The 27,142-nt window shown below is 40.0% G+C and overlaps 1 protein-coding gene across 3 annotated transcripts in view; it reads left to right on the top strand.

Annotated features, from left to right (window-relative positions):
- Window positions 1-27,142, top strand: part of RFTN2 (raftlin family member 2) — a 64,198-nt gene that overhangs the window by 10,218 nt on the left and 26,838 nt on the right. For all 3 annotated transcript variants that reach the window (XM_043445047.1, XM_043445048.1, XM_043445046.1), the window contains exons 3-8: window positions 4,732-4,915; window positions 6,473-6,587; window positions 10,285-10,561; window positions 12,845-13,048; window positions 22,124-22,245; window positions 23,448-23,551. In XM_043445047.1, the coding sequence (XP_043300982.1) occupies window positions 4,732-4,915; window positions 6,473-6,587; window positions 10,285-10,561; window positions 12,845-13,048; window positions 22,124-22,245; window positions 23,448-23,551 (1,006 nt within the window). The remainder of the gene's footprint in view (window positions 1-4,731; window positions 4,916-6,472; window positions 6,588-10,284; window positions 10,562-12,844; window positions 13,049-22,123; window positions 22,246-23,447; window positions 23,552-27,142) is intronic.

Below are 27,142 nucleotides of genomic sequence, written 5' to 3' on the forward strand. Positions count from 1 at the left end.
TTTAAAATTTGATCTTTATCTCTGAAGTTTTTAAGCAAAGGACCATAAAAAAGTATACTGTACTGATATTTTATTTCAGAAACTATGAGGAAAAATGACAGAACGTTACTTACCCTTCTATATGTTTACATTTTAATCAGAAAAAAATCCACATTGTATATGGATAGTTTTCAAAGCAACTACAAAATACTTTCCTTCACAATGGCCTTGTAAGGTAAATTAAAGCTTTTACAAATCATGTAGCATTGATTGAATAGCAACCAACCCCACCCATTAATGCTGTCAACACCACCATTTGTTCCTTCTCCCGAGGAACTGAGAAGGAGCTCTTGGTGGTTGGGGAGCTAAGAGCAAGATGGCTCGCAGCTGCTGCTGACTGCCTGTGCTGTTCCGTTCTAGCCAAAACAACCGCACCTCCCCCCTAATTTCCTGTGTTTTAAAGTAATAGAGTCTCTGATATTACCGCCCCAGTGTAAGGAGATCAAATCAAAGGCTTGACTATCACAGAGACGTAATTATCCACTCTAGTGAACGCTGATGAAAATACCTCACTCTGTGGGCGCAGCTCGCCCTTCCTCACATCTCTAAGCTGAATTAGGTTGCCAGTCTCTTTTCAGCACAGTTTAAAGCATTATTAATAATAGAGGGGATTACATGAAGGGATATTCTCAACAAAACTTCCAGATTTATTTCTCTTTTCCTTGCTCCTGGGTTTACTTTTCTTGAATGACACTGGCATGTTTAAGGTAAGTCACAATGTCAGATAAGAAAGACAATCTGCCAACAGAGTGAATCCAGCCCTCTTCTCACCACCATCCTCCTGTCTCCACTAAGAAGATTCAGTGACACTGGGCCCACATGCCGCATGGCAACTACTGGACCAGGGCTGCTGCACCCTCAGATAAGGTGTTAAGTCTCCCCAGGTCCCTTCTCCAACACAGCCCCTTTCTTTGTTTTATCAAGCTGGTACCTTTGGACATTTGAGTCTGGGACTCCATGGAGTAGATTGGTGTGAGTTAGGGACCCTGGTCTGGATAGTGAGCTGGGGACACCTAATCTACAGGGTGAGTTAGGGATTTGAGGTCTAGAGTATGAGTTAAAGGCCTCTGATCTAGAATTCTACAGATAGGGAGCCAGGCTGGGCTTTTGAACTAAATCCAGATCGCTACAATAAACTTCTTCCTGGAGATTTTTTTTAAACCAACAGTGACTTGTCTCTGAGGACAGCTTCCATTCAAAACCATCTTTTCTGAGCTGGGCCACCAACAGAGAGACACATCTCTGATGTCTGTGTGTTTATTTTGTACCAGGCCCTGGGCTCATGTTTTATAGTTACTATCAAAGCAACTCTATGAAGTTAATTTGTCCCCATCTCAGAGAGGCAAAGTAACTGATTCCAGATCTAGTACATGGCATAATTTGAGCCCAGGTGATTTGCTTCCCGATCCTAACGCTAACAGTGAGAACAGTGTGCTGCCCCTCTTTCTGCGGGAGAGGACTTTATGTAACAAAGCAGCCAACGGTTGTATAGCACATGCTAGCTACATGCCAGATACTTTCTAGGAACAAATATAAATTTATAAATATAAATTTATTCAATCCTAACAACCCTATAGAGACTACTATTATTCTCACCTCGCAGATGAGGAAACTGAGGCACATGGTTGCAAAGTACCTTGCCAACCCTCAGCAGTCAAAGTGCAGAGTCCTAACCACTGGACCACCAGGGAATTCCCCATAGAATCTGTTTTTTAAACTGTTGCTCCATGAGCACCCTGGAGCTCTGTTCATTGAATATGTTAATGTTACAACCAATTTTTCATACAGCTGGTCCTTTAATAAGCATATTTTAAGCATTTACGGTAATTGCCATGTCTATGCTGAGTGGGATTTATCAAAAGACACACAGACCTCCAATTAGAAGAACATGCACATTTGAGACAGTTGAATAATTAATGTAAAGCACTGGGCCCAAAGTGATATGATGTTTATAAAAACTTATGCTAAGATATGCTTATAAGTATTGATGTACAACTTTCCTTTACCCCGTTTGTGGCTTTCTTGGACTTCTCAGTTTGTAATTCCTCCCAAAACTTCTCTCTCTGTGTTTGTGTTTTGTGCATTAACATTTTTTTGCACTGAACTCAAGACAATAACCTTACTTCACTGAGAGTGCAAGAGGATGTAGATTAGACCAGAAAAGCTGGATTTGTTCCATTGTCACAAAACTTCTCTGACATCACCAGAGAACAGGGTGTTCCTCAGAAATACATTCTCCCATGAATGGAAATCTCTTTGAGCAGCAAAGAGATGTCATTCTGTTATAGCCACCATCTCCGTGATTGCATTTAATGTGCTGCAAAGTCTGCCTTTGAAACAGTCTTCTGAAACAACAGAACGGGGGGAATGACTTCATTGTCATTATCAAGTGGGCCAATGAAGTGCAGAAATTCTTCTAAGTGACCTCAGACTGTAAAGTTTTTATAGTTCTTTAATCTAGTTTTATAATTCATTTTATTCCCTCTGATGTCCTCTGCCCCCTTGCAGGCTGTCACTCTTTCCTTGCTACTTTTATCCAAGTAGGGGCTCCAAGCCTCTACCAAAAGACTTAGCACTAAACGTAAGATGCCTTTAAGTTGTACACACACAGAATTAACTAGCATTGAATCTCATAACCAGAAAGCTGTGTGTGCTCTTTTCAGTTCTTTTTAAGCCGTCTAATCAGTTCAGAGTTAGATGGCTAATTCTCCCTTTTGACAAAGATAGAGGAGGGCTGTGTGACTCAGCCTTTGGCAAATAAGTCTCCTGCTAGAATCTGATAAGTGTTTTCTTTTTGTTGCATTTATTGGTATGTAACTTTCTACTCATGGTAAGTGATTCTGGTTTTATGCCCGTAAGGAATTCTCAGTGGAACAGCAGAGCCAGATATATAAACAAGTAACTATAATATAGTTTGGTAAGGGAACTAGTACGATGCACAGCACAGAGGAAGGAGTGATTAACTCAGCTTGGGGACCAGGAAAGGAAGCAAAGGTCTGTAGGCATGAAATAGTGTGCCTGGCTCAGGAACACCAGTAACTCAGTCCTGCCAAAGCAAGACATACACGAAAAAGAACAACACGACTGAAGGCTGAGTTAGTAGATAGAGGCAGACTCTGAAGATTCTTCTGTATTATGCTGAGTATTTCCATTTTCTACAATAAGCAGTGAGATCCATTAAAAGACTGAAATTTTCTTTATAGCTGTATAGGATTAGTATAGACGTCTAAAAATAAGTGTAGGCTACGTTTCATTCCTTAGTCTTAACAGTTTATTCTCTTTTAGAGTTTCTTAGTTCCTTTGTTTGGAAATCAGGGCTGGTAGTTAAATACTAAAAAAGTAAAACCAAATGAATCACAGAGTGATTGCCACACAAGCAGGCAGGGTCATTTTGCAATGAAATCCAGCTGTTTCTTCCAAGCCCAGGATCACTCTCTTTGTTTTTATTCCTATTCATAATGATGAAAATATATTGTATATAGATTAGTTTAAATCCAAAAAAGGATGAAAATTTGAGTAAATGGATTCATCATGGTTTATATAACTTTTCTTGGAGTGCTTTATTTTCATTTGAAAAGTTGCATGAACCCATATGAACCCAAGTGGTGTGTTTCTGTTCCATCACGTGGATTTGAATGTGAGAGGCGGTGGGGATTTCCTCTGACCCTTCTTCCTTGTCTGCTGCCTAACCTGCTTCCTCTGTCTGGGCAGTGGGCAGCAGCCCTTTGCTGGACGCACTGACCACACTGACAGAGGCCAGCAGCCAGCGCTGCCCACACCTGGGGTTAATCTCATGTTTTGTTGCTCAAGAGATAACCAAATTACAGCTCTATTTATAGCTATTAATTCTTGGTGGTTTCCCACAAAGTGAGAAATAATGTTACAGAAAAAGAGGTTGTTTTTAAAATTAATACTGCTAGAATATTCATTTCCCATATAACACACCCTTTTCCTTTTACTGAAAACTATACAGATTGTACTATTCTATAGTTTCTACAGATTTGTCCTGCTTCAAAGGGATGGTTCAACTGCATACCAAATTTTGCATTTAAATTTCCTTTATATTTAGAATTTCTGCTTATTAAAAAGAAATTCTGGGTACCTTTTTCAATTTCTTTACTCAAATATTTATGTAAGTGCCATAAGAAATCATATTTTTAGTTTCCCAGAGAAACTTAAAACATGATGTTTTTGAAGTGTAATTGGAAATAAGAAAGTATTGCTGAACAAATATCATTTCTCCCATTTTTAATCTTTAGATTTGCATGAATATCACTCTTAAGAAATTTTACATCTCATCTTTCCAAAATCATAAAAACAGTTGGCTTCTAAACCTAATACTCTTTCTCTTATATATGTCTTCTGTATCTATTAATGAAAATATAGTCACTCAAGTGAAATCCTAAAATATAAAATTGCCTTAATTGAAATTGAAACATACATATATATATATATATATATATATACACAAGGTATTGTATTTCCACTTTAAGACATATTGATAATACTATATATCTGCCAACTTTTAAGATTACTTTTGCTTTTTTTCTGGAATTAATTTAGAAAATATGTAATCCCTGTTAGTGTATATGAATGAGTGTGTTTTCTATTCATTAGTATTATCACACATAGAATTAATGTATAGTTCAACTTTATGAATGTGCAAATGTCTCTTTGCATTTGATATTTCAGCCTCACCAAACCCAGAAGTCATCAAGATCAATTCCATTCTGGATATAGTAACAAAAGTGGAAGACTACTATCTTAAAGGGTATATTGTTGGAGCTATTCATCCTGTTATACAGCCTGTGGGGCGGCAAAAGCACTTGCCTGCAAGTTACCTGTACAGGGTGGTGCTGTCGCGCTTGAAATTAAGGTAAGGCTGGTGCTTGAGGAAACTGTCACGCTGAGAAGCTGTTAAGAGAGAAAGTTTTCTTTGGCTAAAAGAAAAGAAAGTTTGAACACAGTGATGGAGAATAAAGGATAATTAGGGGTTTTGGCTTAAAGGCACATTTTCCAACAGTTGAACTTGGATTGGGAGAAGAAAACGTCCATCTCCTTCCTTAAAACTTCTCAGGATTGAGCCCCTTGCAGACAAACAGGTCCTTGGTAAGGATGTCAGTGAACAGAAGAAAAGGAAAATAGACTCAAGAAGAGCAGGAACACTCCTGTAGCAACTTCACCAGATGAGGGAGTAACAGTTAGCTCCCTCCAATCGCTGGGCTGAAAGAGCTGACTGAACAAATCCCCTTTCACTGAGCATTTTTTCTGAAGTGTCTGATGTAGTTTTACTAACAGTGGCCACAGAAACTAACTTCCAAAACTTCTACAGCAAAAAGGCCTACATGCTAAGTTCTCATAAACTGGATAGATCTCTTACCAGCTTTTTCCAAAAAATAGGAGGTAAAAGTCATCCTTTTTAGATTTTTTTTTTAGCTTTTTAAATTATAATAGCTGCTTTTCCAGACAATACCACAAATGTTTTTCCTAACCTAGCTTGTACATTTGATAGTATTCAAAATACTGTTGTTCCTTACAGGTGGAAAAGTAAAAGTAACCAAACCAATGTCTTTGATACACACATTAAATATTTGTTACACAACTCTTCAACTGTATCAAAATCATCTCAAAGAGGAGGGTAGAATTGTGTTTTCTCTTTACAGTGATGGACTAATAATCACTTTAACTGTGAAAGGACTAAGCAGAGAAGGGAAAATGAAATAAGAGGGAAAGAGAGAAAACAGAAAGATTGGGGGAAAAGAAAAGGCTTTAAAAAAAATTCCCAATGTGCTTTTAGGAACCCTGTCTGCTACTGAATAACTAACTGCCCACTTGGACATTATGAGAGGACATGTACACAACCAGCTTTCTCCATGACAGGGCGCCACATCAGGTCTTTACTAGTTCAAGCATTACTAGGTAAATAGGCCACTTACCACACAGTAGCAACACTTTATGTCCCAACTACAAATCTTACAAACCATGGATAAGTTGTTTTTCTCTTTTTGCATTACTTCAAATAGATTTAGCAGTGCCCTGCCATGGCTAAGAATATTCAAGGGGAGAAGGTGAGAAAAGAAGAAAAAGATAGGACAATATTTATCTGCACTTAAAAAGGATCGCTTTTGCACAATAATGAGGTATAGCTGTGATCTAAAATCATTTCTCATAACTTATCAAAACAACGGACATGTAGTTTTTCTTTCATGTTAAATTAGAAATTAAATTCTTAGAGATTTTAACCAAGGAAATCTAAATAGAAATTATTATGTTTTTTCTGATAATTTTACATAAGAAGACAACCATAAGTTGAAATAACAAAGAAAAAGGAATACCTTGACCTTATTTGTGAGTAGCTCACTCATTTTCACATGAACTTATTAGCTAAAAATTAGCAATTGGCTTCCAATCATAAACATATTCTCTGTTACAGCACGAAGCATTCAACAGCACCCAGTGGACAAAGACGCCCAAGGCTTGTGATTGAGGAATGTCCTCTAACTTATGAGACACAAACAAATGGCGTAACAAAAGAACTGATAGAAAAGGTACTAAAATACATGTTTTTTATATTTCTTCATCAGTTTCCTTTCCTTTCTTTAAAAAGAACAGGGAAATGATAGGTGACTTTGTCTTCTAGACTTTAAAACAAATTGAAGCACATTACCAAATTGTAGAATTAAAAACAGAAATAGAGGCCAGTGAAACAGAATGGAAATGCCAGAAATAAATTACTACATATATAAAAAGTTTCATAACAAACCTGATAAATAAAATGGAGGAATAACCATTACTTAGTAAATGGTGCTGGGTAAAATGGGCAATCGATCGGTAGAAAATAGACTCCACACATTTCACATAAAATAAAGAGGTAAGTTTTTCAAGTTCAAAAAATCCAAAAGAAAATGAAAGACTGGACATATTTAATTATAAAAGTAGGTTGAGGAATTTGAGTTTGAATATATAATTATATACTAGGAAAAAAAGAATCCAGAGAAATGGTCAAGAAATGTGCCTTACGGAAGCTTCATTTTCAGAGTATATAGGAAATGAACACAAAAGCATGAAAGTACATTCAGTCTTGAATGGACCGACAACCCATAGAAAGTACAAAAGGAAACACAAATAATGAAAAAACATTTCGCAAAGGGTTCAACCTAACTAATAATTTTTAATGTGAGTAAAAACTGAGAAGTAATACCTCACCAGTATGAACTGAGAAATTAAATTGAAAATATTAAATTCAGTGCTGTAAAGACCTTTAAGAAAAAATTCAAATATATTCATAAAAATGCAATTATCATTGGAATAAATTAGTACAGTGAATATCAATTTGGTAATAAAAATCATAAATCTTGTTTTATTTTTCTTTTTAGGAATCTATTCCAGGAAATTAACTGAAAAGGGAAAAGTCATATTTATACAAAGATACCTTAATCAACAGTGAACAGGGGCCAAATTCTCAACAACTGAAAAACTGAGAAGGAGGCAATGGTCTATCAATAAGATAGAATACTTGATGGGCATTGAACATGACAAGTACATTGGCTGTTGAGAGAAAAAAATCTATTCAATAGAACTTAATAAACCTTCAATGAAAAATTAAACACTATATGTATATTGATTGAAAAAATTGTACATTCATAAGTATTTGAAGTTGACAGGATTTGATGGCTAAAGTTTGGATTTTTTTAACTTTAGTTGCATTGACATATGTGTAAGGTTTAGCTTTATTTAAATGAATACAGCCAAAAACCTAAGGCATTTCCTGTCAAATAAGAAACTGTGAAATTTGTTCACTGTTTCTATTGTATTGTTCCCAAGCTTTAAATGACCATGTGAGTAAGACTATCTGTGGCTTGTGTTTTGCCAGTTATAGCAGCTAAGTATTTCCCATTTAGATATAAAGTCACCATTCAGTAAGGTTTTTTAGGAACAGTTTTCAAAACTAGATTTTTATAAACAAGGTACTCACACTATTTACTACTGCTATTCTGGGAAATATTTTTTTATGGGAATAAATTCACTCTAGAAACAAAAATGAAACTGCTAATTTAGTCTTAATAGATCATCATGAGAGCCCTTGTTTTGCATTTGACTTCCTGAACAAAGTTAAAGATCTGTTTAAACAGGAAAGTCCTGTTATTTCAGCAATTAGAGTAATGGGGTTATTTTATGAAGAGAACAGCTTCAGGAAACATAGCATGTGAAATGTTTGAACATTGCCCCGTGTATGAACAAGAGCAACAGATAAGTGCCAAATACTATTTTTGAACAAATATTTTATATAAAGAGTCGACTATTGAACAGCTAGATGTTATTTTAATATTATGTCAATGTTTGCTCTTTTTTAAATTTAGATTTACAAATGTTTTCCCTAGGATTTCTAAATAAAAAACATTAAAAACATCAGTCTTCCAAATTAAAAATGGAAAAGACAGTAATATTCCATGAGATAACCAAACTTTTCCAGACAAAACTTTTCAGTAATAGAGAAAGCCTTCTGCACTTTTTCATCCAAATCAACAAATAAGACCTAGAAAAAGCACTTTGACCTGCCTCCTTACCACATCTCCTCTCCTCTCCCAAGAGTCCTGATATAAAGAACAATTTATGGTTATTTTTTAGGCTTCTTGCAGTGCTACAATCTTAATGTGTTCATTTATAGGAGTAAATGATACTGTGTCAGCAGTGTTTGTCCTAGCTCCATATACCCACACCCTCTGCCTGGCTCAGAATTCCCTCCTATTCAGCCAGAGCTAAGTTACAGTCGGCCCCTTTAAGTGGATATTGCTGCCTGATTTCACCCTGCTGCTGCTGCTTTTTTTAAAAAATATTTATTTATGCGGCTGCACGGGTCTTAGTTGGGCTTCCCCAGTGGCTCAGCAGTAAAGAATCCGCCTGCAATGCTAGAGCCGTAGGAGACACAGGCTCGATATCTGGATCTGGACCATCCCCTGGAGGAGGGCATAGCAACCCACTGCAGTATTCTTGCCTGGAGAATCTCATGGACAGAGGACTCTGGCAGGCTACAGTCCATAGGGTTGCGAAGAGTTTGTCACAACTGAAGTGACTCGGAACGCACACGTGGTCTTAGCTGTGGCATGCAGAATCTTTAGTAGTAGCATGCAAACTCTTAGTTGTGCATGTGGGATCTAGTTCCCTGAGCAGGGATTGAACTTGGGCACCCTGCACTGTGAGCACGGAGTCTTAGCCACTGGACCACCAGGGAAGTCCCTCACCACTCTGCTTACTGGCCTTTTTCATTCCCTTTCATTTCTGACTATAGATGTTTGCACTTGCAATCTGCATCATAACTCTTTCTTCCCCTTCCAAGTAAATTTAAAACATTTAAAGCAGTGCCAATATAAAAGATGTTGCTATTTCTTCATTTTAACGTATGTAACAAATACTTATAGAGCACCTGTAGGTACAAAACATTGCAACATGAAAATGAGTAAGATAGTGCCTACCCTCAGAAGAATTGTGTTTAACACAGGAGGAAGACAGGACACAAAGAGAACAAAAAAATGATGCAAAAGCAGAGAAAGAAATTTGCCAAGTGTGAAAATAGTCACTCTTAGGCTCTCAAATGGTTTCACTGGCATCGTCATGTGTTTCTGAACCCTACTCAGTAACTGACAAGATTGAATCTAATTATGTGTATTTGGCCCAGAAAGGAGATAATAGCTTCAAGATATGAGCAGATCAGAGTGGGAGAATGAATTTGGCTTATGTATACACATACACATTTGTCAAGAATGTCTTTTAACATTTTTCTTTACCTACATCAAGCAAACAAAGCTGCATGTTTTCTGCTTTTAAATTAATGTCTCTTCTTTATTAATTAAGATGTATTTGGTAATGTTATTTCTGAGCATTTCTTAGAATAGTTTTATATTTTACTTCAACTGCAGAAACCATTGTTAACAGGGCTGCAAAAATCATGCTATAGAATTATTAGCTCTTCCCAAATAATAACCTTTTGGAGAAAATACAATTCTTGTTTTCATAATTTCTAAAGTGTATTAATTCTGTTTGAAGAAGTCAGAATAATAGTGTGACACTGTCTTAGGCTTGGTGCTGTGTTAGAGGTCATTAGTTTGTTTATGAATAGGCCTTTAGTTACTGGTCGATTTACTCCTTTCCTAATGGATTTCCTTAATAAGCCTAAAGATGAATTGATAAAGTAATCAATGTAAATGAAGTTTACATTTTGTTCTACCATCTCTTTTTAAACCTCAGGTTAATGTAGCTGCTAAAAGAGGAATGAGATTTGTTGGATTCATATCACAGCACTCCCCATCACTTAAATTCTGCAATGGAACCAACCACGATGGAGACATTGAATCAACACTGCACGTGAGACACAGTCCAGAGGAAAACTGTAAAAACTGGAGTGAAGGAACATTAAGTGGGCAGTCATCTGAAAGTGGAGTCGAGGAAGAACTACATCATGAAAGCGGGCATTGTCAAATGGAACGAGGTGGCAGCCCCAGTTTCTCTAGATCAAGAAAAGAAGGTAATGATAGACAAGAAGAGTAGAAATAGGATCTATATTCGTTTAAATTTAGCAAAAATATGTTTTGAAGGGTTTTTAACAAATATGAGACAAATTATATCTCTAAAGCCTAATGAATAAACTTGTATAAACTTGTCTTGATTTTTTTTAATTATTACAGATGGATGTAAGGTAGGGCAGTTTTCCAAACAGTTATCCCTTGCGTGGTCATATACCATCCACGTAATGAAACTTTGTGTTAAAAATTGGGTTCCGTTTAGTCATGAGCCAACACCTCTGTAAAATGGAGGCTGTGCATGTGTACCAAAAAAGTGATTCTGTAAAGAAAGCTGTTCTGATTTATGTTTTCCCCTAAAAAGAGTCTGTGAGAATTTTAGTTTTGGCCTTTCCCATTTCATGGATGGTTTTCACCTTTGAAGTTAATTGTCTTCCTTTAATTATCAATTAGAATATGAGAATACACATCATGGTGAAACAATTAATGTAACAATAGTGCCTGCATCCTTACATAACTTTAAACAATAGTTTTATTCTTCTTTGCAGCTAGCAAATCTTCCCAAGAAACTGAGAGTATTTTGGACTGTTCTAAGTTTTCTGATATTTTTATGGGCGTGCTTTAAAAAGCACTAATAAAGAAAATCAAAAACTGTATAAACCTTAGAATTAGGAGTTTACAGTCAGACTGCCTCAGTGTCTTTATAGAAAGGTGTTGCTGTGATAAATAGAAATGAGATGTCTACAAAAGTGCTTATTCTGCCTGGCACAGAATAGACTCTGTATTAAGTTAGCTGCTATTAACTTATCCTTTGATCAGTCTTGGTGCTGAGGCCACATGCACTGGTGGTATCAGCTTTCTGGGTTGTGAGATTGCTCAATATTTGTGCATGGCAGACACTCATTGGACCATAGTCAGCATGGCCTCCTTAAGAAAGAACCAAGAGCATTTCCCAACTCATCATCTCACCACCTCACCACCACCACCACCGTTCCATTTTTTTTAAACCAGTTCTTTAGCTGACTACCACCCTGATTTTCCTGCAGTGTGAAAAATTTAGGAATATAAAAGTGAACAAGTGTTGGAATTATGGTCAGAGAGCTACCTATTATATTCTGTCCACATGTGTGCTGCATGCTAAGTCCGACTCTTTGTGACCCTATGGACTATAACCCACCAGGCTTCTCTGTCCATGGGACTCTCCAGGCAAGAATACTGGAGTGGGTTGCCATGCCTTCCTTCAGGGGGTCTTCCTGACCCAGGGATTGAACCCCAAGTCTCTTGCATCTCTTGCATTGGCAGGAGGGTTCTTTACCTCTAGCGCCACCTGGTATCCATGGCTACTTTTAAACTCCTGCTCATTCCCATCCTGAGTTTGATTAGATCAAGTGTCTGTTCCTCATCTTTTAAATTAATTATCAATCTTTAGATTCTGCCTTCTATTTAGTTTATTTTAAAACCCTGATAACTGTTCTATGCCAGGGCTTGGTTCTTAACTTTTGGTGCAGGGGGTTGAGAGTGGACACATAATAAAGACTTCTTGGAGAGTCTGGTGAAATCCATGGAGACTCACCCAGAAAAACACACATAACATACATATCCCTAATACTGTCTCTGATGCAAATGACGTTAGACTTCCTAATGCACAACCAATGATGTGGGTCCATGGACCTCCAAGTTAAGAATTTGCTAACTTAAAGTAGAATGCATTCTGGAGTCACTTTCATATACGTATCCAAGGAATGAATAATGTTTGTAATAATAGAAATTCAGTAATAATATCTAATTCCATCAGTAGGAGAAAAGTAAACTCTAATGCGTTGTAACAGTTAAACTAAATAAACAAGACCTACATGTATTAATTACACTTCTAAAGCATCATGCTGAACAAGAAAATTAACTTATAGATTGAGACATACAACACACCATTTTTAAAAAATTTTAAATTGCAAAATATCATTTATGTGTATAGATATGTATTTTAAAGAAGAGAAGTACTTGCATGAGAATGATTAACACCAAATTCATTACAGTAGCTATTTCTGGAGAATAGGATTAGGGGAGATACATCGTGAGCCTTAACTGCATATATCTCTCATTTCCTTGAAAAAGCTCTGACACAAACATGGCCCAAAAGTTAACAGTTGATAAAACTTTCATGGTAGGTAATTTTATTATTCTCTGTGCCTATTTGTATGCTTGAAATAGCTCATGATTAATTAAATTAAAAAAAAACCAATTTTAGTAATCCTTTGCCTTTTTTCTTCCTTCTGAACACCTATTCTCAGATAACAAGTTGTATACAGTCTTCAATGTTTTTGATGATGAATCAACCTGCTGGAACTATCAGGAAGGCATCCTGTCAATGAAAGTAACAAGAAAAGGCTCTGTCATTAGTACACTTGATGCTGATTGGCTGGAGTTAACTACATTTTATTATAAACAAGGCTTGTCTTTAATTGATTCTTTTGTATGCTGGGAAACATCTAAAGGTAAGTTTTATATTATGGTATGTTGATACCTAAAAAATTTGACCTGTGTCAGAGTTGGAGGAAATGTTTTTGCCTCTCAAGTTCAATGGCTAAAAGGACAGATATTATTACTAAGAAAAAAGATTCTAATTATTGCACAGTTCAGTTTAGTTCAGTCACCCAGTCATGTCCGACTCTGCGACCCCATGAACCATAGCATGCCAGTCCTCCCTGTCCATCACAAACTCCTGGAGTTTACCCAACCTCATGCCCATTGAGTCGGTGATGCCATCCAGCCATCTCATCCTCTGCCATCCCCTTCTCCTGCCGTCAATCTTTCTCAGCATCGGGGTCTTTTTAAATGAGTCAGCTCTTCCCATCAGGTGGCCAAAGTGTTGGAGTTTCAGCTTCAGCATCAGTCCTTCCAATGAACACCCAGGACTGATTTCCTTTAGGATGGACTGGTTGGATCTCCTTGCAGTCCAGGGGACTCTCAAGAGTCTTCTGCAACACCACAGTTCAAAAGCATCAATTCTTTATAGTTTTATTCTTAATTCTCAGCTTTCTTTTTTTTTTTTTTTTAATTCTCAGCTTTCTTTATAGTCCAACTCTCACATCCATACATGACCACTGGAAAAACCATAGCCTTGACTAGACAGACCTTTGTTGGCAAAGTAATGTCTCTGCTTTTTAATATGCTGTCTAGGTTGGTCATAACTTTCCTTCCAAGGAGTAAGCGTCTTTTAATTTCATGGCTGCAATCACCATCTGCAGTGATTTTGGAGCCCAAAAAAAAAATAAAGTCAGCCACTGTTTCCACTTTTCCCATCTATTTCCCATGAAGTAATGGGACCAGATGCCATGATCTTAGTTTTCTGAATGTTGAGCTTTAAGCCAACTTTTTCACTCTCCTCTTTCACTTTCATCAAGAGGCTCTTTAGTTCTTCTTCACTTTCTGCCATAAGGGTGGTGTCATCTGCATATCTGAGGTTATTGATATTTCTCCCGGCAATCTTGATTCCAGCTTGTGCTTCATGCCCAGCATTTCTCATGATGTACTCTGCATATAAGTTAAATAAGCAGGGTGACAATATACAGCCTTGACGTACTCCTTTTCCTATTTGGAACCAGTCTGTTGTTCCATGTCCAGTTCTAACTTGCTTCCTGACCTGCATACAGGTTTCTCAAGAGGCAGGTCAGGTGGTCTGGTATTCCCATCTCTTTCAGAATTTTCCACAGTTTATTGTGATCCACACACTCAAAAGCTTTGGCATAGTCAATAAAGCAGAAATAGATGTTTTTCTGGAACTCTCTTGCTTTTTCAATGATCCAGAGGATGTTGGCAATTAATCTCTGATTCCTCTGCCTTTTCTAAAACCAGCTTGAACATCTGGAAGTTCACGATTCACGTATTGCTGAAGCCTGGCTTGGAGAATTTTGAGCATTACTTTACTAGCGTGTGAGATGAGTGCAATTGTGTGGTATTTTGAGCATTCTTTGGCATTGCCTTTCTTTGGGATTGGAATGAAAACTGACCTTTTCCAGCCCTGTGGTCACTGCTGAGTTTTCCAAATTTGCTGATATATTGAGTGCAGCACTTTCACAGCATCATCTTTTAGGATTTGAAATAGCTTAACTGGAATTCCATCACCTCCACTAGCTTTGTTCATAGTGATGCTTCCTAAGGCCCACTTGACTTCACATTCCAGGAAGTCTGGCTCTAGGTGAGTGATCACACCATCATGATTATCTGGGTTGTGAAGATCTTTTTTGTACAGTTCTTCTGTGTATTCTTGCCACCTCTTCTTAATATCTTTTGCTTCTGTTAGGTCCATATCATTTCTGTCCTTTATTGAGCCCATCTTTGCATGAAATGTTCCCTTGGTATCTCTAATTTTCTTGAAGAGATCTCTAGTCTTTCCCATTCTGTTGTTTTCCTCTATTTCTTTGCATTGATCGCTGAGGAAGGCTTTCTTATCTCTCCTTGCTATTCTTTGGAACTCTGCATTCAAATGGGTATATATCTTTCCTTCTGTCCTTTGCTTTTCACTTCTCTTCTTTTCACTTCTCTTCTTCTCACAGCTATTGGTGAGGCCTCCTCAGACAGCCATTTTGCTTTTTTGCATTTCTTTTCTTGGGGGTGGTCTTGATCCCTGTCTCCTATACAGTGTCACGAACCTCCGTCCAGTTCAACAGGCACTCTGTCTATCAGATCTAGTCCCTTAAATCCATTTCTCACTTCCACTGTATAATCATAAGTGATTTGATTTAGGTCATACCTGAATGGTCTAGTGGTTTTCCCCCCTTTCTTCAGTTTAAGCCTGAATTTGGCAATTGCACATGCAACTTTAATATAAAATGTTAACAATCCTGTGTGGTACTATTGTACTATTGTAATGTTTGCTGTTGGCTTGTAACTATCAGAAATAGACAAATCTCGATGTGATCAACTAGTAGAATTTTCCAAGTAAGAGGTACTACAGCAGCCCAGTCAGGAGGCATATGATGGCATTTAACAATTACTATCCAAATTTATTACACTAGCCCAGTTTTGGATCAGAAAAGGCAATGGCAACCCACTCCAGTACTCTTGCCTGGAAAATCCTGTGGATGGAGGAGCCTGGTAGGCTGCAGTCCATGGGGTCGCTGGGAGTCAGATATGACTAAGCGTCTTCACTTTCACTTTTCACTTTCATGCACTGGAGAAGGACATGGCAACCCACCCCAGTGTTCTTGCCTGGAGAATCCCAGAGACAGGGGAGCCTGGTGGGCTGCCGTCTATGGGGTCGCACAGAGTCGGACACGACTGATGTGACTTAGCAGCAGCAGCCCAGTTTTGGATACTACTTACCTTGTCTTCCTCTCTAAACCCGACTCCTCCTAAAATTTGTATAGAAAAATAAACTTTGGTTCAGAAAATGATCTATATTTATTTATGCCATTCCCTTATCTTTCTTCTCTATCTAATCTTTTAGTTACAATGGATATGTAATCATTTGTCTATCACAAAAACAAGCTAAACTTTCCAAAAATTATTTCTAAGAAAAGCATTTTTTGTTGTTGTTGTTTTTTAAAGAGATTAGTGCTAAAAGAAAAGAAAAAAAGATAGTAAGGAGACTGGAAAAATGCATTAGGAAGGATGGAGTTTATGCAGATTAGGATAGTTAGGGACCGTGATTCACTGAGGTTAGAGAGAGGAATGAAAAAGCAAACCAAATGAGATCTCAGTAAACCTCATTATTATTAGATCAGCCTAGTGACGCCTTAACTAATACAACTAAAGACTTTGCTTATTTAGAATTGTCAAGTCATGTTCCAATAGGTCCCTTTAACTAGTAAGCAAGAGTAAGGGTCTAGCTCATCGGAGCACCCCAAAATACTTCCCTTTGCATAGTGTTTGGCACTTAGCAAGTACTCAATAAATATTTAGTAGTATTTTTGGTTATTGGAAGCTTCTTCCAAGTTGATCTTTTATGGAAACAGCCAGATCTGATATAAAGCCTGTGGACTTTAGGATTTAAACAGAGTTTAAATTCTGTGTCTTCCACTTAGAGCTGTGTGACTTGGGAAAATTAGCTGAGCTCACTGAGCCTCAGTTTCCTTGTAAAAACACTTCTACTAACTGTTGTGAGAATTTGGTAAGATATACTATGTACAAAGTGACTCCACAGTGCCTCACCCACTGTCAGAGTTCATTTTCTGGGATGGGTTTTCTCTCCTGACACAAGATGTTCTTACAATACTTTTAGTATGAATCAGCTGTTTGGAGGTCAGTTTATGCTTCACATATTTCTCTCTCTGTGTCTATGTCTTGCTCTTCCCTCCAAAGAGTCTAAGTTAGAGCCATTCAAAAAAGGGGCTGGGGAGTGTGGAATTCCCTGGCAGTCCAGTGGTTAAGACTCCACGCTTTCACTATCAAGGCCTGGGTTCCATTCCTGGTCGGGGAACTAGGATATCCTGCAAGCTGCGTGATGTGGCCAAGAAAAACTTTAAAGAGCCATTCCAAATTTTGGATTATGACTAATTGCTGAAGGAAAGACAAAGAAATCCTCCTTTCACAATGTCTTTCAGGCATCCCTGCCTTGAGCCTTGCTGGTGGAAATAAAATTAGCCACAGCAGTTGCCAGCCAGAGGCTCTGTAGGGCCTTTGTTCTCAAAGCCTCAGAAGCTATTTAGAGAGCCCCAGGGAGAGTCTCTCGCTGTCAGCAGCTCGGGAATGTCTCATTAGGCGTGTTGCATTGCAGGCCATGCCAAGCCCTAATGAGCCATGGTCTGTAAGGTCTGGCGACTAGGTGTGTCACTCGGGACTTTCCTGGGAGTACACAGGGAAGCTGCGGAGGGGAAATTGTGACCCGTGCCCAAGTCACCATGAGAAGCAAGTCAGAGGAAGCAGGGCTGAATCGGCCACTTTGTCCTAGGACATCTGATGCCTGACATCCAAAGCACGTAGGGGACAATGCATATTTTGTTTTGTCTTGCTTCCATCCTCTTCCAAAATACTGTCAGAAGCCAGCCCACACACGAGAAGTACAAAACCAGATATTGCTCAGAAATTTAAATATATTACTCCACAAATCTCATTCTATAAACTTCTCCAGAAAGAGAGAAGTGGGGAAAAAAAATTTAAGTCAGGAAAGTCATGGTGGAAATGTTGTAAGGTCTGTGAAATTCCTCTTCAGTGCCCTTCCCCACTCACTTTCGAAACCTTTTCTGTTTTGGAAAAGTCCCACACACAGGGGCACCCAGGGACCCTCCTGCTGTTCTTGTGGCCCGAGGGTCTCACTGCATAACCTTCTCCTGTTCCTGACCTTCTCCAGCATCTGGCCTTCTCCAAACTGGCCTGCAGCTGGGTTCTCTGCACACTTACAACTCCCAAATGAACCCAGAGGAGCCTGCAAGAGGCGTATCCAATTATGCCAACAGAGACAAAGCACTTTATTCTACCAGATCATGCAGAGATCCAGAGGGCAGCTGACATGGATGAGATGGCCAACCCTGCCAACTGGTACAGAACACACCGCCACACACAACACAGCCCGTGGGGTTATTGCGCTTCACTGGCCTGCCAGCGCCCGCCACCCTCAGATCACAGCCTCTGCCTACCTCTGGTGTGCCCACATCTGACGGCTGCATTGTCATGTTTTGTGGATTCTTTTCAGACTCCACTTATAGTCATTTCAGTCTCTTCATTCCTATAAAAATGCTTGTGTGGAGTTGGAGATGTATCAGGATGAGGAGTAGGGTAGAGTAAGGACACTGAAACATGTGTGTATTCATTTCATATACACATGTATGTATGTGTGTGCTACTGCAGTGCATAGTTGCTCCATCGTGTCCGACTCTTTGCAATCCCAGGTACTGTAGCTCACCAGGCTCCTCTGTCCATGGGGATTCTCCGGGCAAGAATACTGGAGTGGGTTGCCATGCTCTTCTCCAAGGGATCTTCCTGACCCAGGGACTGAACCCAAGTCTTCTTCATTTCAGGCAGACTTTTTACTGCTAAGCCACCAGGGAAACCCCATATGTATATATATACACACCAGGCCCTAGGTCTGGCACATAGGGTTTATACTGATGAGCAAAATGGACATCTTCCCTATTCTTAAAAGCTAACCACAGGACTTCCTTGGCAGGCCAGTGGTTAAGACTTGTGTTTCCACTGAGAGGGCACAGGTTCTGTCCCAGGTCAGGAGAAACTGAGATCTCACATGTTACTCACAGCAAGGCCAGAAAAAAAAATTGAGAAGCAGTGGATCAGGTCAATTCTTTGTAACTTTTTCATATTATGCACACATGCACACTCAATGACTTTAGTAGTGTCCAACTCTTTGTGATCCTATGGACTGTAGACTGCCAAGTTCCTCTGTCCATGGGATTCTCCAGGCAAGAATACTGGAGTGGGTTGCCATTCCCTCCTCCAGGGGATCTTCCCAACCCAGGGACTAAACCTGTGTCTCCTGTACTGTGGGCGGATTCTTTACCCACTGAGCCACCTGAGAAGCCCTCTGCACACATAGAAAATGATAATATTGTACATCATGAGAAATGCCAAGCTGGATGAAGCACAAGCTGGAATCAAGATTGTTGGGAGAAATATCAATAACCTCAGATATGCAGATGGCACCACCCTTATGGCAGAAAGCAAGGAGGAACAAAAAAGCCTCTTGATGAAGGTGAGAGAGAAGAGTGAAAAAGTTGGCTTAAAACTCAATATTCAAAAAACTAAGATCACAGCATCCGGTCCCATCACTTCATGGCAAAAGATGGGGAAACAATGGAAACAGTGAGAGACTTTATTTTCTTGGGCTCCAAAATCACTGCAAATGGTGACTGCAGCCATGAAATTTAAAGACACTTGCTCCTTGGAAGAAAAGCTATGGCAAACCTAAATAGCGTATTACAAAGCAGAGACTTTACTTTGCCAACAAAAGTCCGTATAGTAAAGGCTGTGGTTTTTCCAGTAGTCATGTTTGGATGTGAGAGTTGGACCATAAAAAAGATTGTGTGCCAAAGAATTGATGCTTTTGAACTGTGGTGTTGGAGAAGACCCTTGAGAGTCCCTTGGACTGAAAGGAGATCAAACCAGTCAATTCTAAAGGAATTCAATCCTGAATATTCATTGGAAGGACTGATTCTGAAGCTGAAGCTCCGATACTGGGCCACCTGATGCCAAGAGCCAACTTGTTAGAAAAGACCATGATGCTGGGAAGGGTTGAAGGCAGGAGGAGAAGGGGATGACAGAGGACGAGATGGTTGAATGGCAGCACCGGCTCAGTGGACATGGGTTTGAGCTCCAGGAGATGGTGAAGGACAGGGAAGCCTGGCATGCTGTAGTCCATGGGGTGACAAAGAGTCGGACACAATTGAGCGATTGAACAACAACAATATTGTAGGACACATGGATATAAGAAGAAAAGCTGCTTTGGGCAGGAGGGGGTGCCCTGTACCTTAGCTCATCTGAACCCCATTCTGAGCACACCAGTGGGTGGGAAGGTCTGAGATTCATGCTGTTAAGAGCTGAGTCAGTTTAGGACAGTTGTTAAGTAATTGTTCAGAATTGTCACCTTACCCCAATACCTGGAGTATAACACACCAAGCACCCCAATGGTCACTCCCCATGAGGCCTTCCCTGCCACCCTCCCCAGCTGCCGCTTCTGTCAGGGAGAGTTTCTTAAGAGATAGAAATAGTCCCGTCTGGGAAGTATCATTCTTCTGTGGCTCTGAGGACCAGCATGGTCCCTAAGAAAGCTCAGCCAGGGGACTTGAGGAACTCTAAAGTGAGAAGGAATGTCTTTTGTTTTTAACTGAATTATAAAATACGTAGAACAAGATGCATTAATATGCATAGAGCTGAATAGAACACAAATGTTCAAGATACAGAACATTTCCTTATATGTCAACTATATCTCAATATTGAGGGGTAAAAGGCAAAAAAAAAAAAAAAGGATACAGAACATTTCCGAAATCCCAGAAGGCCTCCTTATGGCCCTTCCCCATTAATACCCTCCCATGCAGATAGAAGCATTGTTTTGACTTCCAACACCATAGATTAATTTTGCTTATTTTTGAACTTCATGTAGGTTGAACTATACAGTGTGTTTTCTATATCTCCTCACTTCTTTTCCTCAACATAGTATCTCTGACAGTTATCCATGTTGTTGTATTCCAGTGAGGCTTTCTTTTTTATTCTTTTTGGTATTGCAATGTGTGAGTCTACCACATTTTCATTCTTTTAAACCAAGAGAAGTTTAGAAGTACTAAGGAATCTCAATACTGAGAACAGGAAAACAGACACCACAAAACCCATAGTTCTCCAACCATATAATCCTAAAGTAAATAAGAAAAGATTACAATTAACTACATAATTATCACAGTATATAATTATTCTTAAAGTTCATACCTCCATTCTAAAAAAGGACTTGAGGCAAATATACAATTTTAAAGATGTTCTTGTGATTCTCTAAACTGACGATCAAAAACAGGTTTAATTCTATGGGTCACTTTGGTATGACAGTAGACAAGTACATTTAAAGGAAGTGGAACATATACTGTAGTTAGAATAGCAATTTCAACAAGTAAATTAAACTTCACTGGGTTTTGGGAACCATGCTGAACAAAGTAAATTCTTCATGTTATTCTGCCCAAACTGTAACTGATATAAAATAGTAATGGTGATTTCCTCTTAAAGTTTTATAGCTCATTAATAAAAATGAAAACTGAAAATTACATTTTAATTACTTTGGTGTTTGTTTGTTTGTTTGTTTTTTAGTCTTTAAGCTTAATAGATGTTTTGAAAACTTTGTAGGTTATTATTTGGATAATCGTCCATCAGGGAAACTTTGATGTGACATTGTGCTGTATAAAAACAAAATGTTTAACCAGCACATGATCATGGGAAAATTGTCTCCTACTGCTAAGTAGGAGACAAAAGAATTTCCATAAAATCAGTTTAGTTTTGGCCAGCTGGTTATTGTCAACTGTTCAAAAAAATGTCAGAGAGGCCCTCCCTCAAAACTTCCTTCCCAGCAGGAATTCTTTTGACAATGACTTCTGTTTAGGATCTTCCTGTTACCATTCTTTTTTTTGTTAAGCATCATTGAAACAAAGAATTGTTCTGTATTCATATTTTTTAAAATAATCTTACCTCACCTTGGTTTTGATATCACACCTGTAATTTCAAGGATTAATCATTTTGATGCCATTTTTCTCAGTGGTATGATTGATGTGCAAACAACATGTAGAGCAGAAACCAGCGTTTGATTTCCAGGTGAAGGTGATTTCCAGATGTTTTTAGGCTTAAGAAATCCATTTGCTTCTCACTGTATGATATTATTTTATCTTGTGTTTGTTATTGTAGTCTTTGTGTTTACAATTTGATTTTAATTCAGTTAGGTATAAAACTGTCTTAACTTTTGCAAAAAAAAAGAAATTACCTCAAAGAGAAGGGAAATGTCATAGATTCACCTAAAACAAGTAGTTATTAATTGATATATTTTTCTTTCAGCTTCCCCTAAGGGTTATTTATTAACATTTTAGATGATCTGAAAAGACACTGAATATGTGCAACTCTCTTTAATTGTATCTTTTTCCTCACAGGGGATCACTTGTCAAAATCTTTGGAAGGATTCTTTATCTATGAAGAAGAAGGCTCTGGAGTACCAGGTTTCGGCAGGAAAGGAAATGATGCCATCGTAGTAGAACAATGGACAGTTATTGAGGTAAACTGTGGTTTTTTTATAATTTAGCTTTACTTTTATACTGAGTTTTACATTTAGGTTTTCATTGCCTAACACAGACAATATTCTTCAAACACATGTTTATTCATTGTTCAGAATTTCATCACAAATACTTGAACAAACTTCTTGCCAATTAGGGTAAGGTGATTTGTTTTACTCAATGTTCAGATTTGTTTAAAGATAGCAAAATAATTATACGTAAATAGCAGTAGATTCCCAAACGTTTGACATTCTTATTCTAAACAACATCCCTGGCACTGAGATTCTCTGTACACAATGTCAAGACAACTAGATGAAAATGAAAACAAATTCAATTTTATCTTTGAGCAACCAATGTGACTGACTTTTTCACCCTGTGAATTGACTTTCAAAGGCAAAAATATCCAAAGGTATTCTTTCTCTCACCAGACCAAATGTGTACACACAGCATTGTCCTTCCTAATAAGAGGTGACTTTGCTGTCAGCATTGTGCGCTCTGAATTCAGGTGTCACCAAATGGACTGCCGTTGAGGTGTACAGACTGAATTCAGGTATATTTGCTGGTGTGTGAGGCCCTCACTGACAGCCTCTCTCAAGGACACTTTCGTCTTTCTGGCCTTGCCGAGCTTAGAGAGACATAGGCCATTTTCAAGGAAACTGGAAACCCCATTGAGGCGGGGCACAAGGGTGTGGGATAAGAGGAAAACTCCAAGGAAGAATCAGTTCCAAGTGAGTAAAAAGAAGTGAACATTCTTTGCTCCTCTCACCTTTCACTCCTCAATGCTCACTCTCTACTCCAGTCCTCACTTCCCAGGCCCTAGCCCAGTGTTTCTGAAAGTGTGGGCTCTACTTGGATCCAAATCACCCAGGGAGCTTTTTAAAATGCAAATTAAATTAAAGTTAATATACATTAACTATACATTAAATATACATTAACTATATTAAAGTTTGATGCCCAAACAAGACCTAGGGAAGGAAAGCCCAAACCTTAGAGAACCTCCTCCACTCAGATCCCCAGGGTTTCCAGCCTGGTTGAATGGTCGGGAAGCAGCAGGAAGCAGAAAAGAAGACTGGCGCCGGGTGAAGCTGCCCTTAATGGAGCATGAATGCCCCTTATCCCAACACGCCTCACCCTTATTGTCAGCACCGTCAGCGCACTTATTGTCCTTGTCATTAGACTATGAGCTCTGTGCTTATTCACGCAGGGCTGTGAAATCAAGACAGATTATGGTCCTCTGCTGCACACTCTGGCTGAGTTTGGATGGCTCCTGACAAGCGTGTTGCCTACTCCTATACTGAGACATGACAGGTAACGCTGAAGTGCCTGACACACCCTCATTTCGTGCTGAAACAGAGCTCGTCTGTAGATAATGCAACCTAACAGTGCTTATTTGAGGCCTACAAAGAGCATTTCACTGAACTTCTAATCTGATTTCATGGGCTTTGGAGATAGCAAATCTAACCCTCTCTTGTTATATATATCCCTCAGTATCCATGAGGGATTTGTTCCAGGACCCCCACGGTTACCAAAATCTGGGATGCTCAAGTCCCTTGTATAAAGTGGCATGAAGTGTTAGTCACTCATTCGTGTCCAGCTCTTTGCCACCCCATGGACTGCAGCCCACCAGACTCCTCTGTCCATGGATTCTCCAGGCAAGAATACTGAAGTGGATTGCCATTCCGTTCTCCAAGGGATCTTCCCGACCCAGCGGTCGAACCCGGGTCTCCTGCATTGCAGGCAGATTCTTTACCATCTGAGCCACCAGGGAGTTTTCAAATGTGGGCAGGGAATGGGGCAGGCGAAGAGTGGATGATGGTAATTTTTTGTAATGGACGGTGTTTTGTAATGGACAAACTATTCCAGGGCCCAAAGCTATTTGCTTGGTTCTTTGTAACCCCTTCCTCACCAAAGATAAAGGTAAAGTATGTTAGCCATAGCTGACTCCTTGCGACCCCATGGACTGTAACCCACCAGGCACCTCCATGGGATTCTCTAGGCAAGAATATTGGAGTAGGTTGCCTTGCCATCCTCCAGGGGATCTTCTCAACCCAGGGATCGAACCCAGGTCTCCTATATTGCAGACAGATTCTTTACAACCTGAGCTACCAGGAACACCCTATAAAGTGGCATAGTATTTGCATATAATCTACATGCAGCCCGTATAATTTCAGTCATCGCTAGATTACTTACAATAGCTATACAATTTAAATGCTATGTACACAGTTGCTGGCAAGTTCAAGTTTTCCTTTTTGGAACTTTCTGAAATTTTTTTCTCAAATATTTTCCATTGGCAGTTGGTAGAATCTGAACTGCAGATGCAGAGAACCAACTATGCATACAAGCTATTGTTAAGGGCACCGCCTTCTCAAGGGCGTGTGAGTTCACACTGGCAGCGCCAGAGAAGGGGCAAAGTAGACCAACTCCCAATTCACTGCAGCTTCCAGCACTCAGAGGTGCCCTTCCCTTCAAAGGCCATACTACTCTACCTTCTTTTTTCCAACTTGAGATGCTGACTCTTCCCTAGAGTGAAGACCGAGTCGATATGAATCTGCCAGCAGAAAATACAGCCCCCTCTGCGGGACCCTTCGTCCTGCTCTTGGGCTCTGCCTGTGTGAGACTGCCCTCAGCCCAGCACACAGCTGGGGTTAGAGCTGCAGCGGGGCCCAGAGGGTGGGGTGGAGAGGCGACAGGGCTTCTGCCTCCATCCGCCCCTCCAGTGTCGGGGGAGGGAGGGCTTTCTCCTGCAGCATGAACTTGTTATCTGTTTCCACCGAAATAGACACTTACATGAGAACCACTTCACAAATAACGACTTTTCCTTTTGTCCTATTCCTGGGGAAGGAAAAGATCGAGCTGTTATTTTGTTTGTTTGTTTGGAAAAAGAGGCAAATTAAGCCCTCTGTATGAAGTGCTTTGCTATCCCTTGGACTCAGAGATGTTCCCTCTGCTCTATTTGGCATCCAGAAAATGACTGACTGCCAAGGCTGTCCTGTCTGGGCTGGTGCAACCTGCAGAGGACAGCAGTGTTGCTTGGGCCTTCCCTTGGGGCAGAGTCAGCTGGACGCAGCTTAACACTGACAGTCAGCGCAGCTAAGGGAGGCAGCTCCCCCTCCCTCGGTAGCGTCCACCCTTTAGTTTAGCAGCTTTACCCCTGCCCAATAACGCTGCCTCCCCACAAACTTTAAAAACACTGAATTGACATGGTTCTGTAATAAAGCCACACCTTCTTCAGGTGGGGAAAGGGATAAATGTGGATACAGGGTAAAGACACTCAGGCTTTTTTTTTTTTTTAATAATTTTATTTATTTCTGGTTGCACTGGATCTTCGTTGCTGTGCAAGGGCTTTCTCTAGTTGTGGTGCTCAGGCTTCTCACTGTTGCGGCTTCTCTTGTTGCAGAGCTCAGGCTCTGAAGTGCGGACTCAATAGTTGTGGCACCCAGTCTTAGTTGCTCCGAGGCATGTGGAATCTTCCCCGACCAGGAATCGAACCTTTGTCCCCTGCGTTGGCAGGCAGGTTCTTTTCCACTGTGCTACCAGGGAAGTCCAACACTCAGGCTTTAAAAGGAGAGGCTGCTGCTGCTGCTGCTGACCCTGTGCGACCCCATAGACGGCAGCCCACCAGGCTCCCCCGTCCCTGGGATTCTCCAGGCAAGAACACTGGAATGGGTTGCCATTTCCTTCTCCAATGCACAAAAGTGAAAAGTGAAAGTGAGGTCGCTCAGTCGTGTCCGACTCTTCACGACCCCATGGACTGCAGCCTATCAGGCTCCTCCGTCCATGGGATTTTCCAGGCAAGAGTACTGGAGTGGGGTGCCATTGCCTTCTCCGAAAGGAGAGGTTAGAAGTAAGCAAAACAATCTTTTCTTCTCAGAGATTTATTGGTAACTGCTCTCAAATTGTGAGTGATAGCTCTCTGAATCATTACTCAGCTTCTAAAAGTCTGTGACATAGGGGCTTCCCTGGTGGCTCAGCGGTAAAGAATCTTCCTGCCAATGCAGGAGACACAGGTTTGATCCCTGGTCTGAGAAAATTCCTCACGTGGAGGAGCAGCTCAGCTGGAGTGCCATAGGTAGTGAGCCAGTGCTCTGGAGAGCTCAACTACTGCGCCCACATGCTGCAACTGCTGAAGGTTGTGCGCCCTAGAGCTGTGCTCTGAAACCAGGGGAGCCACTGAAATGAGGAGCTGCACACCGCAACTGGCGAGTGGTCCCTGCTCGCCCTGACTAGGGAAAAGCCAGTGCAGCAACGAAGACCTAGAACAGAGAAAAATAATTCATTATTGCTTTTTTAAATCTGTGACACACCTGTCAGATCACAGGACAGCAGTGATTCTCAAGGTTTGGCCTTCAGACCAAGTGATGTGAATACTGTGCCATGCCCGAGACACACACGTGCTGGAGGCTTACCCCAGCGGGACGTGAATGCTGTGCCGTGCCCGGGACACACACGTGCTGGAGGCTTACCCCAGCAGGGCAGTCAGGGGCTCTAAGGGTAGGGCCCATGAAGCTCCATTTTCACAAGCTTCAGAATCTCATCGACATTTGAGGAACTTTGAATAGGTGGTGAAAACAGAAAGAAATTCCATTTCCCTGCCACCCCCACCTTCCATCTGCCAAGTCAGTGGTCTACCTGACTCACCCTTCAATCTCCCTCAGAATAACTTCTGTATTTAGCCTCCTCATTTCTCCTAGGTGTATAATTTAGGGCATCATCGACTCTTCCTAAAAGTGCTCTAAGTTCTGAACCTTTCATGTTCCTTTTTTCCCCAGTGGAAAATATATTTATCATTCCTCCTTCCTATTCACTCAGGACTTCCGTTCCCATGAGGCTAAATATTTCCTAAAGCGATATGAGTGACCAGCCGGGCACTAAATTAGATAGCAAGACTAAAAGGTTGGA

This window comes from Cervus canadensis, chromosome 24 (genome assembly GCF_019320065.1).
Source record: "Cervus canadensis isolate Bull #8, Minnesota chromosome 24, ASM1932006v1, whole genome shotgun sequence".
Classification (NCBI taxonomy): domain Eukaryota; kingdom Metazoa; phylum Chordata; class Mammalia; order Artiodactyla; family Cervidae; genus Cervus; species Cervus canadensis.